Source organism: Trichophyton rubrum (genome assembly GCF_000151425.1).
Source record: "Trichophyton rubrum CBS 118892 genomic scaffold supercont2.3, whole genome shotgun sequence".
Classification (NCBI taxonomy): domain Eukaryota; kingdom Fungi; phylum Ascomycota; class Eurotiomycetes; order Onygenales; family Arthrodermataceae; genus Trichophyton; species Trichophyton rubrum.
The window spans coordinates 1,089,768-1,102,643 of NW_003456426.1; the positions used below are offsets into that span (position 1 = coordinate 1,089,768).

The following is a 12,876-nucleotide window of genomic DNA, read 5'->3' on the forward strand; positions in this document are numbered from 1 at the left end:
CTTTCATGTCGTCACTGAACAAAACGGACATTCATGAACTCTCGCCTCTCCAGCCTTTTCTCTCGCACCCAAACTACGGATTTTTGTGTCTTTAGCTCGGGAAGTTTTAGACATCGGCTCTAACTACTGCAGCCTTTCCCCTCCCTATAGTCAACGGCTGTTAAGCCCGTCAAATTTGTTAACTAACGCCCTTTGACCGAGATGGCTCCGAACAAGAAGGAAGAGAGCGCGTCTTTTGAAGCAATTATTCATAATGGTGAGTGGGCTTTATGATAAATGTATAATAACTATGGTGATGTTCGCTTTAGCTGACTCATTTTGCTTAAAATTATATAGCCCGTCTCCGGCGTCAAAAGCAAGCCTTGACAGACGATTTTTTCGGAAAAGCAAGAAAATCGGGCACCCCAGGATCCAATGTGTCTAGCAGAAGAGGCTCCCCAGTTACTAGGAGCCTTGCGAGCAGAGTCGAAAAGGTTTCCCTCCCCCGCGATCCTTGCAGCTTGCCCAACCAGAACGTATCCTGACCAGTCATCGTTTAGCGTGTGGCGTCCGCGGGCGTGAAGAAGCAACAGGTGAAGCCTACAACCACACGGCAAACCAGAGAGAGTCGCCTACTATCGGGCGTTCTCCCAATAATTGATAATACCGATCGCACGAAGACACAAGGACCTGGTTTGAATATTAAAGGCCGTGCATCTGGCCCCTGTGTCGTCATTGGCAGTAACTTTGCTCCTGGAACTACTGCGGAGGACATTGAAGCTGCGTTCAGCCCCACTGGAGGGGATATTCTCCAATGCAGAATTACAAAGTCATACCCCTCCGTAACAGCACTGATGGTATTCGCTGAAAGACGAGGAGCTGATAGCGTTGTGGCGGCCTTCAATTCACAAAAGGTTTGCCCCAACTTTGGTTTATCTCCACTATATTATGCCTTGACGTCCCAACTAACGTAAAAGTACAGGCAGACGGAAGGGTTATTCAAGTTCGGATAGATACAGCTAACCCGGCTACAGTCCTAGCGCAAGCGAACTCTGCTTCTGCTATCAGGACCAAATCGGCATTTGACAGTAGTCGTGAGCTGGCAGACCAGGAGCGCCGTGAAAATCGTCGTCCTGCGGAGTTTCAAGATGGTCGTTTTGGGTTTGCAGACCCAGCAGAACAGCCACGGCAGCAACAGCCCAATTCATATGACCAAGACCATAGGAACAACAGCCAGAGCTGGGGAAGAGCTCGGAGACAAAGCGAAAAACAGCACAATTCAACCAAGCCTGACTTGTATGATACAATGATGGTTGACTCGCAGCCGTTTAGGACCCGGAGACGTTAGTAACTATTCTATGCTTTGGCCCACTCATTTAGGGCGGCAGCGTTGGATCTCATACTGGATGTTCTTGAGAGCTTTCGATTGGTAAACAACTCTGCTATCGCCTGATCTCTGCATTTTGCACCTATGTACAACAATAACCCATCTGACGGGGACATTTACTTCTTTGCTTTTGTATGAATATCACTATTTCATCTTACGAGTCAACAGCCATGCCAAAACAACGGTGAATTTGATGATAATAATAAAGAGATTACGAAAGCAGAGTATGTCCCTCGTCTATCGAAACTATGACCTAGGCCATTGAATGTGGTTGTTATGATGCAACGGTCAGAAACTCAGGTCTAAAGAAACTCAGGTCTAAAGACAACAAACCATAATGTCCTGCCTGTTAAGCAGGTAACAAACCTCAAAGCTCAAGCCCAATTGAAGACATGAATTCATAATTTGACGAGTTAGACGTCATTATTGTCCTTCAAGAGGCTCCTATAAGAGGTATTCGCTAATTTATTGCGTCAATAAACATGTCATCAAGATACCTATCCCACCTGCTAGGAATTGACTCTCAGTCAAACTTCAGAAACAAATCCTCCCCAATCTTGCGCCACTCCCGGACAGGTTCCGTTTTCCCCAGATACGCTCCCCACAAACCAGAGGAATGAACTTGCCACTTAGTGGTTTGTTGATGGCCTCTCAGCAGTCCCCAGACAGTCCCGTGCAAGGTGCTGCATCTAGCCCCCATCCTCTTCATGAGCCTGGACGTTTGGATAAGCCTTTGGTAGGTCAAAACTTGGTCAACCCACGGTTCAACTGACAATTCTGCCAGCAAACTCAAATGGTTTCAATGCCGGGATGGTGGCCTCCAAACGTCAAATGGACACGCTTTCCAAAATGTCACTTATAAAGCGGTAAATAATATTGGTATCAGAGAACCGTTTATTGCAGCACATTAGAATTCCCTGCACCTAAACCAAAGACATGTAAACGTGATGGGAAGTTTGCTACTCGGCCAGCGAATTAACTGCGACGAAATGCCGCGACGGAGGAGTATGCATGTTGGTGCTGGGGGCACTCGTACTCCGCTAAGTACTGTTCAGCTGATCAAACGTCTTCCAGAGCAGCCCAAAGCATGATAGCACCCTGGCTGGGTGATATTGTGCGACATGGCCTTCCCTCCCATGTTTCACATGTTTATCCTTCTCATGATAAGATCAATGTCCGTCTGACCTCCGGGTGTAGTTCGCTTGATGAAACTTGTGCACAACTGGCAGCCCATATTTAGCAACTCAAGGCCACCGCAATGGTGACAGGGAGGTGCGCTGTCAAATAGAGGCTCTTCCGATGCGAAGGAGACTTCATCTTGGTGCCCGAGATCTGGCATGTCATTCCCGCACATCAGCCAAATCTCATGGTCGTCTGTTCTTTTTATACAGAGGAGCGTTGCAAAATTAGCTTCTATGCAAAAGACTCTTTGATTTATTCTCAGCCTCAGGCGTTAAGCCACTAGTTTCCACGCTAGTTTATATATGGTTACTGTATTTTTTACCCCTGCTCATGAGCTTAGCTGTACGGTATGAACAAAGTTATGACAATACTCCTGTCTTTCGGAGGCCCAGACCTCATCACCCGATATCATTAGCAGGCACGATTTCACCCTTAACAACGTGACGCGATCACTTTGTTGACACTTGCTAGATCGTCATTGTTGTATTTTGGAAGACTATTATTATGACACGACGACTTCTCCGAGAAGAGATTTCCTACTCTGCCGCCCAGGATAAGGAAATTAATATTCTCCACCGCCTTGAATACTTTGAGAAGCAGAACCAATTTATCGCCGAGCTTACGAGCAAAGACAAATGGATCAAAGACGTCGTTGCTCATCATTTAAACGTCGACCCTTCAAGGTGCGATATCGCAGGTTCAACAAGTAGCTGGCTCTGCGGTAGCTTCAACCTATGTATCCCCGTTACTATTCGAGGCTGGACGAGAAAGCAACGTGGAAACCGCGTTCTTCTACGGCTACCTCTTCCATATAAAGTTGGCGAAGCATTTAGGCCAGGCAATGCTGATGAAAAGGTCAGATGTGAGGCTGGCACCTATGCGTGGCTTCAAGAGCGTCACCCTGATATTCCTATCCCACAGCTTTACGGTTTTTCACTTTCCTCTGGTGAATCGGTAGGTCTCTCTTTGGTTGCATTCCAGCGAAATTAGCTAATGGTCCTAGTTTACTATATTAGAGAATTTGCCGTTCCTTACCAGATACTACCACCACATACGTCGACAGATATATCTATGGATCGGTAGATTCGTTTGGTCTGAGCCCTTGATTCCCTCCCAATATATCCGTCATCCGTCTTCTATTGCAACGCCTCTTGGTTCTGGATACATTTTAATTGAATGCATTGAGCCAGAGCAAGGAATAATGCTCTCAGACACTTGGTTTAAAAATTCGAATAACGCTATCTTACGGAAGACGCTGTTTAAGGGTCTGGCCAGTATAATGCTGAGCCTTGCCCGTGCTCCCTTACCACGCATTGGATCATTTGTTATAGATAATAACGGCTTTATCTCCTTATCGAACCGGCCGCTAACTCTAGAAATCCAAGAGTTAGAGAATGAGGGGATTCCAATAGACATTGCGCGTGACTATACATATTCGACCACTGATTCCTACGCCACTGATATGGTGAGCCTTCACGATAGCCGCCTACTCTATCAACCGAACGCTATTAATAATGGCTCAGACTTCATGCAGCAGGCGACGGCATTAACAGGAATGCGTACCTCTATTCCTCTCTTCTTCCGGCGAGACTTACGCCGAGGTCCATTTGTATTCTCTCTAACTGACCTCCATCAGAGCAATATATTTGTCGACAAAATGTGGAACATTACCTCACTCGTAGACCTTGAATGGGGATGTTCGCTACCAATCGAGATGATTCATCCGCCTTATTGGCTTGCAAGTCAATTCGTCGACACTATTGACGAGGAGGAATATAAAAAGATGTGGACGGAATTCGGACAAGTCTTAGCCCAGGAAGAACTTGATACCAAACAAGAACCCCAGCTATCAACAATCATGACGAGAGGATGGGAGATAGGTACCTTTTGGTATTCACTCGCCCTACAAAACCCCACTGCTATCTTTCGTTTATTTATCGATAAAATCCAGTCGAGACTCGGGAAAGGCATATATAACGAAGATCAATACGGGCTTGTAATGACATCTCACTGGGCATTTAATGTCACCGATATTATCAAGAGAAAGATAAGAGATAAAGAAGAATATGACAATAAACTTCGACAAGCTTTCGGCGAACCAGCGCAAATCTAGCGCTCTTCTTTGCCACTTGATCCTTGGTCCCCCGAGGCTCCCTGGTTTCCCATCAGCTTTTGAAATGCCATGTCACGGTTGATTTCCTTTCGCTTCTCTTGAGATCTTTTTCCGGAAGATATAACGGTATTTGCCGCCGCTGGTGGTGCTATGACTCCATAAGATGCCTCTCCGATAACAGGCTCCTCATCCTTTCCCTTGCCTTTCCCTTCGACAGACTTATCGGGCATGGTTTACACAACGGGAGGTGACCCTATTTCAGTTAGTACGGCGATGAGATAGGGTTCTTGAGAGTAGTCTAACCTATACTAAGGGTTCCGTGTAGTTGCAATTCTGGATATGGTTGTTTTGGAGATTTTTTTTGTTTTGTGATAGTATGTATCAATAATCAACATTACGCTTCTTTGGGAAATTCAAAGGATTCTATATCACAACCCACCCAACAATATATTATAGCGTACTTATCTCCTTTGGCCGCCCTGCGGTAATTTCTCATGCAGGCTAGTTTAAAATTTATATTATTACCCCGCACGCCGCTCAATGAACGAGTATCCTGGTGTTATGTGGGTGGCCAGCCTTGCTCGTACATACCCACCCCTACACTGCTATTGTCAGCAATAACTTTTAGGCTACTTAGGGCCCAATGAAAATTCTTTATGCTTAAAGCTTCAATTTTAATACGCAATAACATATAATCGTGAGAATAGACTGTGGCAGCAATAGAGCCTCCGCTCTTTCCGAAACTTACGCTAGAGGACCCGTGGCAAATCGATGACGTGTGCCCATCAATCAAAACACTGAATTTCTCGCGACATCTGCTATTCTCGAGTCTAGTAAATACGCCGAAACGAACCATCATTGCATTATCTTGTCAACCACTTCATTCCCATTCAAAGACCCATCGCCTCATACAGACTCGCCCAGATTGACTAGTGAACGTAATGGAAACTACTTCAGTCTCTACACATGAGAATCATCAGCCTGGAGAAAAATATGGTCTTCGTCAAGTGACCCCAATTAGAGTCGAAATAGTCGCTTTTGACAACAAACCTGCTCTGACAGAAGAAGAAGACGAATGGAATCGAAAGGCTAACAACAGATATAAACTGGCTAAAACTTATAATCGATTAGTTATGTAAGGAGCTTTCAGAGCTCCTTGACGACAAAATTTTCATTACTGAGAGCATTTCCCTCGCGTTGTCGGTAATCACTGGAGAAGAAGTCTTAACTAGGCATCGTGAACTCCAATACGACGAAAACAACGAGCACCTTTGCGACCAGCTTATCAAAAATCCAGGGCTTTACCTGGATGAGATGGCAGCATTTATCCGTGAAAGGTTCAACGTATCTGTGACCATTTCCACTCTCAGCCGCGCTCTTGCTTCCATTGGTTGGTCTAGGGAAGTTGCGAGGCAGGTAGCAAAGGAGCGTAATGCCGACCTGAGAGACTCTTATCTCCATGACCTTTCGAGCTTTTGCTCGTACCATCCTGTTTTCGTGGACGAGTCCGGCTGCGATAAACGGGTTGGATCAAGACGGACAGGTTGGGCCCCCGTCGGCGTGACGCCAACCCAAGTTTCTCGGTTTCACCGTGGGCAGCGCTATCAGATACTGCCTGCATATGCCCAGTATGGTATTGTTCTTTCCCGGATTTTCCAAGGTACAACTGATGCTTCTCGCTTTGAAGATTTTATCGAGCAGCTCCTCGAGCACTGCGGTAGATGGCCAGACCCTAAGTCTGTGCTAATCATGGACAACGCATCCTTCCATCATTCTGAACAGATTGAGAAGCTATGTGCTGACAAGGGAGTGAAGTTGATATATTTACCTCCCTACTCGCCCGACCTAAATCCTATCGAAGAGTTCTTTGCCGAGTTAAAGAGCTTCATTAGGCGGAACTGGCAGCTCTATGTGGAACACAATGATGAAGGCTTTGATTCTTTTCTTAAGTAGTGCGTCGATACAGTGGGATCAAGAGAACAAAGTGCCGAAGGGCATTTTAGACATGCCGGCATCGAGATAGAAGAGATATAGCTAGTACTGTATTACTCTGTCTCGTGTAAGGATATGCTGTGCTAGTATCATCTTTATGTATCTCTGGGACCTCCCACAAACGAAGAACTACATAACCTGACTTGAAGCCGCCATTAATGAATTCAGATTTTCAAAGATAAAAAGCAATGAAATGCTAGAGAGCCTTACAAACTATCAAAATAGGGCAGTATATAGGTAAAAAATGAATGAAAATCATACTCAGCAGTGAGCGTGGCTATCTATCAGCTATATATCTGTTGTAGAGGGGGTGTAGCAGGGCCAGTGCCGGATAGTCCCCAAGCGATATGAGCTAGGGACTTGGTACCAAACAGCTCAAACACGAGGCTCCGATATTAGCTAATCACATGATAGTCAACTTAATTTAACCTCCACCCCTCAATTGTCTTTCAGCACTATTCACAAATATCACATTATTTTCAAATCTGGTTTTCAGTTTAATCTTTCATCCTCAACTAAAATCCTTCGAAGATGGGCATTCATTGCGTCCCAGCGCATATACAGGAAGCCTGTAATGACTTCGAGTTGGCGGCCCAATCATACCGTTTAGATTCAGGAAATACAACTAAAGAGGAAAGGGATAAAGCACACTCCCACTTCAAAACCGTCGCCCAAAACTATATAAATAGTGGACACCCCGGTATAAAGGCTGTTAAACAATTTGTCGACTTATCAGAAGAAAGGGAAGCTACAAAAGATTGTCTTGCTATTTATGGATGACTGGGAGAAATTATAAAGCATCTAGTAAACGGGAAAGGGTTTTATAGGGGTTATAGGGTTGACAACTTGGGGTTAATGCAGTTGGCGATTGCCCAAGGATTTAGATTCTGTACCAATATGCCTACTTTCTGCCCGATTTAGGTATATAGCATTCAAGGAAATTACCAAACCCTTTGTTGGCTCAGGTCCATCTTATAGACTTATCAGTTTTAATAGACGCCTTCACTTTAGCAAAAAATTCCTTAATAACTATAACAATTACAGACCTTAATTGTGTAATTTCTAGATACTATATAATTCATAGTAAGAGTCTTTTAAATACTAACTGTATGCATACCAGCTTATTTTAGGATAGTATTTAATAAAGAGCGAAGAGTATTGAGGCGTCAAGCTGATTCTACAACACACTATATATAAATTATTGAGATACAATATTAAAGTACCTATATCGAGGGATTAGTGGGTGAGACTACAGAGTAAAGATATAATTTAGCTGCCTTAAGAATATTAGTATATATATTAAATAGCCGAAACTAATGGGACTCTTGTCCTAGGTCATATATACTTCTGGGAAGGTTTTATCACATTTTAAAATAGGGTTTAATAGGGCTAGGAAATGTGACTATAGATTGAGTTTCCATTGGATCTTTATGTCAGGTTCTATCCTCCCACGTATGTATAAACAAAAAAACAACAAATCGTTTCTCAAGAAGTACAGTAAATGACACCGGCACCCTACCGCCTACGGCATGGATCTGCTGTCGACACTCACTCATCAAAATCGGGTTCATGACGCGTGGCCCACACACCAATGTCGTCCACGAAGCGTCGGGCAATACCTATCTTCACACCTTGTTTGATGAAGAAGTCTGGCTCTTGATCCTTGTAGACTTGTTCAAGATCAAGACCATTTGCCAGCGCCAAATCGCAGGCTTTTTGAAAATCGGCCTTGAGTATTTCATTTGTCACCTTTAGCTGCTGCCACTCGGTGTAATGCTTAACAGCATCGTCTCGGGGGCCTGGGATGTCGAGAACATCGGCATGACGTCTATCTAAAGGCGAAGGTGATGTCTGCGTTATAGCTGGCATAGGAGTAAATAAAGGCTGAGTGGGCAAGACGTTGATGTTGATAGGTGTCCCGTTTGTTAGTGAACCGTCTTCTCTCCGCCGCTTTGCAGGTTGATGCTCTGAATATAACTCTTTCCGGATCATGTCGGGCATGTCCTCATGTGACTGCATTACGCCAGCGTACTTAACAAGATTCCGAAGATGGTGTGTCTTGAGTTTATAGTGTTTCCCTTCTGGGTCCTGCCAGCAGTGTGGCCCTAAGCGGCATGGTGGACCGGGGCAGCACATCAAGTTATATACTTCCCGCCAAACGGATCGCTGCCCGCAGCTGCCTTCCTCTGCATCAATTTGTGCTTCTCTTTCAGCAAGCATCCTATTAGTCACTGATGTACGGCCTCTTTTACCACCTCTTCTCGGGACAGGACCAGAGGTGCGACTGTCCTCTATATAGTTAAAAGAAATACTAAGCCTGAGTTTCTTCCCTGCTCGGAATAGATCCCCCCATAAGAGGAGCTGTTTCTCTATAGCCGGCCAATCAACATCAGTTCCATCAAACCGTCTAGTCAGATCTCGTTGGCTACAATCATTTATTGATACAACGACGTTGGTATCATCCGACCTAACTCGCCGGGTACTCGAGAACTTCTTGTGCAGAAGCTTTTCCAGTCTTGGTTTCAGAAAAAGCTGCCAGTGGTATCTAGGAGACAGGACCAAATCCTGCTCTGTGTCCTTTATCACAACCCTATTATTCAGGGCTACTTTCCACTCAATAGAATAGTGGATATAGCTCGGAGGTTGCTCATCATATACCCTTGTCTCATCCCATTGGTCCAGTCGAAGCAACGGGAGCTTCTCTGGGTAAGAAGATACCGGCTGCGAGTTCAAACTTTCTTCCTCCAGGGGCTGGTCATGCGCGATAGTGCTATAAACTAAAGGAGAAAGGATACTATAGGAATAACTAGGTGTAGGGGCGTATTCCGTCTGGTAATGGTGGTCAACTTGTTGGGATGGGGAGTCATCACGAGTGTACGCACTTGCCATGAATACAGAGTACCTAGGTTAGTTATAGAGTGGTATAAGGAGACGTCAGTATAATAAGCCCTTGAATTTTGCTGGTACTCTTCCCACTTGAATTACATTTGTAGAGAAGAGAAACGCCAGATCTTCGGCGGAGTTTGTTGAGTTTATAGCGAACTTTCTAGAGATAAATAGGGACCCTGTATCATACATCGCGTCATGACAATGGTTATACCATACAGCTAAGCTCATGAGCAGGGGTAAATAATATAGTAACCATATATAAACTAGCGTGTAAACTAGTGGCTCAGCGCCAAAGGCTGAGAATAAATCAAAGAGTCCTTTGCATAGAAGCTAATTCTGCCACGCTCTGTATCCCAAACGTTCCTTTTTGCGCTTAGAAACGCCGAAGTCGAATCTTACATAAGCACGACCGCTCGGGAAGGCATGCTTGTTGTTCTTGGATATTTGAGATCTTGAATGCTTTCCTCGAGGTCACAGTTTGTCGAAACAGCACCTCTCATCGCCGAAAGATGAGCAATGGTGCCTCTAGGATAGTATACCGATTGGCAAATGCCAGTCGACCCGCGCGGCTGGCAGTGCCAAACGGCCGGCGGTGTCTATCCACGTTGAAGCCGGCTTCGCAGCGGGAATGGTCGACTCCCCTGGCAAAGAGAATCACAGATGCAATCAATGTTGGTTCTTTCCATGCTACTCCTTGAATACAGTTTATAAGTCAGATTGGAATGCTGGTTTGCTAATCTTTTTTATTCCTGATGTAGACTACGGGACCGATTTCGATTGCGGCCTTCATGCGTCAGTGTCTAACTTCCGATGAAGGTGGTTACTATACATCCCGTGGAACACCTGGCAGAGATGTCTTTGGCAAGGAGGGAGACTTCGTTACGTCGCCGGAGATATCTCAAATGTTTGGCGAGCTGCTAGGAATATGGATAGTGACTGAATGGCTGTCTCAGGGGCGACGTAGCAGCGGAGTCCAATTGATGGAATTTGGGCCAGGCAAGGGAACATTGATGGCGGATATATTACGAGTAAGTTTTTCTTTACTTAATGAGCATGGAAATTGCAACTGATGGAGGATACGTATCAGTCGGTTAGGAACTTTAAAGGGTTTGCTTCGAGTGTTGAGGGAGTGTATATGATAGAAGCTAGTCCAACGTTGCGAGATATCCAAAAGAAGGCACTTTGCGGAGATGCACCGATGGAAGAGTGCGATATCGGCTATAAAAGCATTAGTATTCACCTAGGAGTACCGGTGTACTGGACAGAGCATATACGCATATTGACTCAGAGTGAGTACTTCTATCCTTGTCTGAACCCATAATAAACTACAAACTAACGATGATACTAGCCGAGGATAAGGCGCCATTCATCATTGCTCACGAGTTCTTCGATGCCCTTCCGATCCATGCATTCCAAGCCGTTCACTCCCCTCCTCCAGAAACAATCAATACACCGACTGGACCGGCTGAACTTCGACAACCTTCGCTACCCCTAAATGGAACACAATGGAGAGAGTTGGTTGTTGCTACAAACCCCGAGGCAGAACGCGAGCCCGACTGCGACTACGGTAACGACAAGAACGACAAGAAGCTTGAGTTCCGATTAGCACTCGCAAAGTCTCCTACTCCAGCATCGCTCGTCATGCCAGAAATGTCACCTCGGTACAAGGCCCTCAAGTCGACTCGTGGATCAACCATTGAGATCAGCCCGGAAAGTCATACCTACGCCCAAGAAATAGCCCGACTGATAGGAGGACCCAATCCAACTGATAAAAAACCTTTACCCACCCGCACCCCAGCTGGCGCAGCGCTGATACTTGATTATGGCCCATCGTCTACCATCCCCGTCAATTCTCTGCGCGGAATCAAGAATCACCAGGTCGTGTCGCCCTTCGCAACCCCAGGAGAAGTCGATCTCAGCGCGGATGTGGATTTCACTGGCCTTGCTGAGTCTGCTCTCAACGCTAGTCCTGGTGTTGAAGTTTACGGCCCTAATGAGCAGGGTAGCTTTCTACGTTCATTGGGCATTGCAGAAAGGGCGGCCCAGCTACTTCGCAATGTAAATGATGAAGAGAAGCGTAAGCAGATAGAAAGCTCCTGGCAGCGTCTCGTTGAGCGTGGGGGCGGAGGGATGGGCAGGATCTACAAGGCGATGGCTATTGTTCCTGAGAGTGGGGGCAAGAGACGGCCGGTAGGCTTTGGTGGTGAAGTTCGGATGTAATTCCACCGAGTAAATACTTCTATTATGTATATATACACCTAGAATCTTTGACCTTTTTGTGCCTGGATGTTCTATAATCGTGAGCTGCATTCTGGTAGCGTGATCTATGTATAAGTTTAAGAATGCCGACTGCTTCGTTACCGTCAATAGTATTTAGTCAAGTCTAGTCTCCCACACGTTAATCATACTCAAAGCGATTGGCAAGAAAAAAAAGGCCATCATCGTAAAGGATATAATCAATAGTCGTCCCAGATATCTTTGACGTAGTCATTAGTGAGTTTTGGGTCGTTGCCGAAGACCTCCTGCCACTTGACGAAGCCCCCGTCAAGAACAAAGATGGTCTGTTTGGCGCTTTCATCCTCACCAAGCAACCTCGCTCGTTCTCTTGCGTATTTTAGAGCAGCTGATGGGCCGCGCTGCTGGCTTAGAGCACAGTGGAAGACGACTTTCTCCTTGTCCTTAAGAGTCCGGATAAGCTCTGGGACATGAACATCAAAGGAGGAGCTGGGGACCCATTGCGAAGTGACAATGTTGCCGCCGACATGGTCTATGTGGACGACAATACAGCCTAGTTAGACGTCGCACGGAGGGAGATAAGGGGATGAACAGACGAACCAGAATCCCGGACATCTATGATAGCAAGATTGCTGGCCGCTGCGGGTGTTTGGATGATCGCGGAGAGCGTCTCCCGGGCCATCCTAGGCAGGCTCGCGATGGTGATAGACGACATGACTCTGGCAGTATCACGCACTGCTCGACTGCTACCGACACGGGATAGTCTCTCCTTCTACTCTTCTTCTCGTCTGCTCTTCGTTATCGCAATCGTCGTCGTCTTCGTCGTCGTCGTCGCTAATCGCCAATGTTTTTTTCAACTCGCGACATCGGAACTTCCTTATCGATAAAACCTTGGAGAAAACCTAAAATAATGACAGCGTCACGTGAATTGACGGAAAAATAAAAACCCGAAATTTCTCCGACGGCCACCTGACTGCCCGATTGAGGTTCGACGTTTTTTCACGAAGTCGCAGGAAAGCATCAAAAAGGGACGACGAAACAGCGACAAGAAGCAGCAGAAAGAGACGCTACAGCCCACGGCGACGCTTGTTTTACACTG

At 45.8% G+C, this 12,876-nt stretch overlaps 5 protein-coding genes across 7 annotated transcripts; 3 read left to right on the forward strand and 2 right to left on the reverse strand.

Moving 5' to 3' along the window:
* Positions 1-201: 201 nt before the first annotated feature.
* TERG_03135 (uncharacterized protein) lies at positions 202-1,327 on the forward strand (the record flags this gene model as incomplete). The annotated part of the gene is made up of 4 exons (XM_047748032.1): positions 202-256; positions 337-515; positions 540-893; positions 962-1,327. 4 exons carry the CDS (start codon positions 202-204, stop codon positions 1,325-1,327), a joined length of 954 nt encoding a protein of 317 aa, XP_047604006.1.
* A 2,422-nt stretch (positions 1,328-3,749) lies between these two features.
* Positions 3,750-4,661, forward strand: TERG_03136 (uncharacterized protein; the record flags this gene model as incomplete). Its single annotated transcript, XM_003236039.2, has 1 exon — positions 3,750-4,661. The coding sequence occupies one exon, from the start codon at positions 3,750-3,752 to the stop codon at positions 4,659-4,661; it is 912 nt and encodes a 303-aa protein (XP_003236087.2).
* A 3,282-nt stretch (positions 4,662-7,943) lies between these two features.
* Positions 7,944-9,941, reverse strand: TERG_03139 (uncharacterized protein). The gene has a single exon (XM_003236041.2). It carries the CDS (start codon positions 9,540-9,542, stop codon positions 8,202-8,204), a length of 1,341 nt encoding a protein of 446 aa, XP_003236089.1. The 5' UTR covers positions 9,543-9,941; the 3' UTR covers positions 7,944-8,201.
* A 389-nt stretch (positions 9,942-10,330) lies between these two features.
* TERG_03140 (uncharacterized protein) lies at positions 10,331-11,762 on the forward strand (the record flags this gene model as incomplete). Of its 3 annotated transcripts, XM_003236042.2 has the most annotated exons (3): positions 10,331-10,570; positions 10,630-10,831; positions 10,891-11,762. In XM_003236042.2, 3 exons carry the CDS (start codon positions 10,331-10,333, stop codon positions 11,760-11,762), a joined length of 1,314 nt encoding a protein of 437 aa, XP_003236090.2. The 3 variants fall into 3 exon arrangements, with proteins under 3 accessions (XP_003236090.2, XP_047605853.1, XP_047605854.1); XM_047749521.1 differs by lacking the exon at positions 10,331-10,570 and having other exon boundaries at positions 10,612-10,831; XM_047749522.1 differs by lacking the exons at positions 10,331-10,570; positions 10,630-10,831 and having other exon boundaries at positions 10,881-11,762.
* Positions 11,763-11,998: 236 nt separating this feature from the next.
* On the reverse strand, positions 11,999-12,492 carry TERG_03141 (uncharacterized protein; the record flags this gene model as incomplete). Its single annotated transcript, XM_003236043.1, has 2 exons — positions 11,999-12,309; positions 12,378-12,492. The coding sequence occupies 2 exons, from the start codon at positions 12,490-12,492 to the stop codon at positions 11,999-12,001; spliced, it is 426 nt and encodes a 141-aa protein (XP_003236091.1).
* Between the last annotated feature and the right edge of the window lie 384 nt (positions 12,493-12,876).

Coding starts and splice junctions, on each gene's coding strand:
- TERG_03139 (XM_003236041.2), bottom strand. CDS start 9,542: ATGGCAAGTGCGTACACTCGTGATGACTCCCCATCCCAACAAGTTGAC.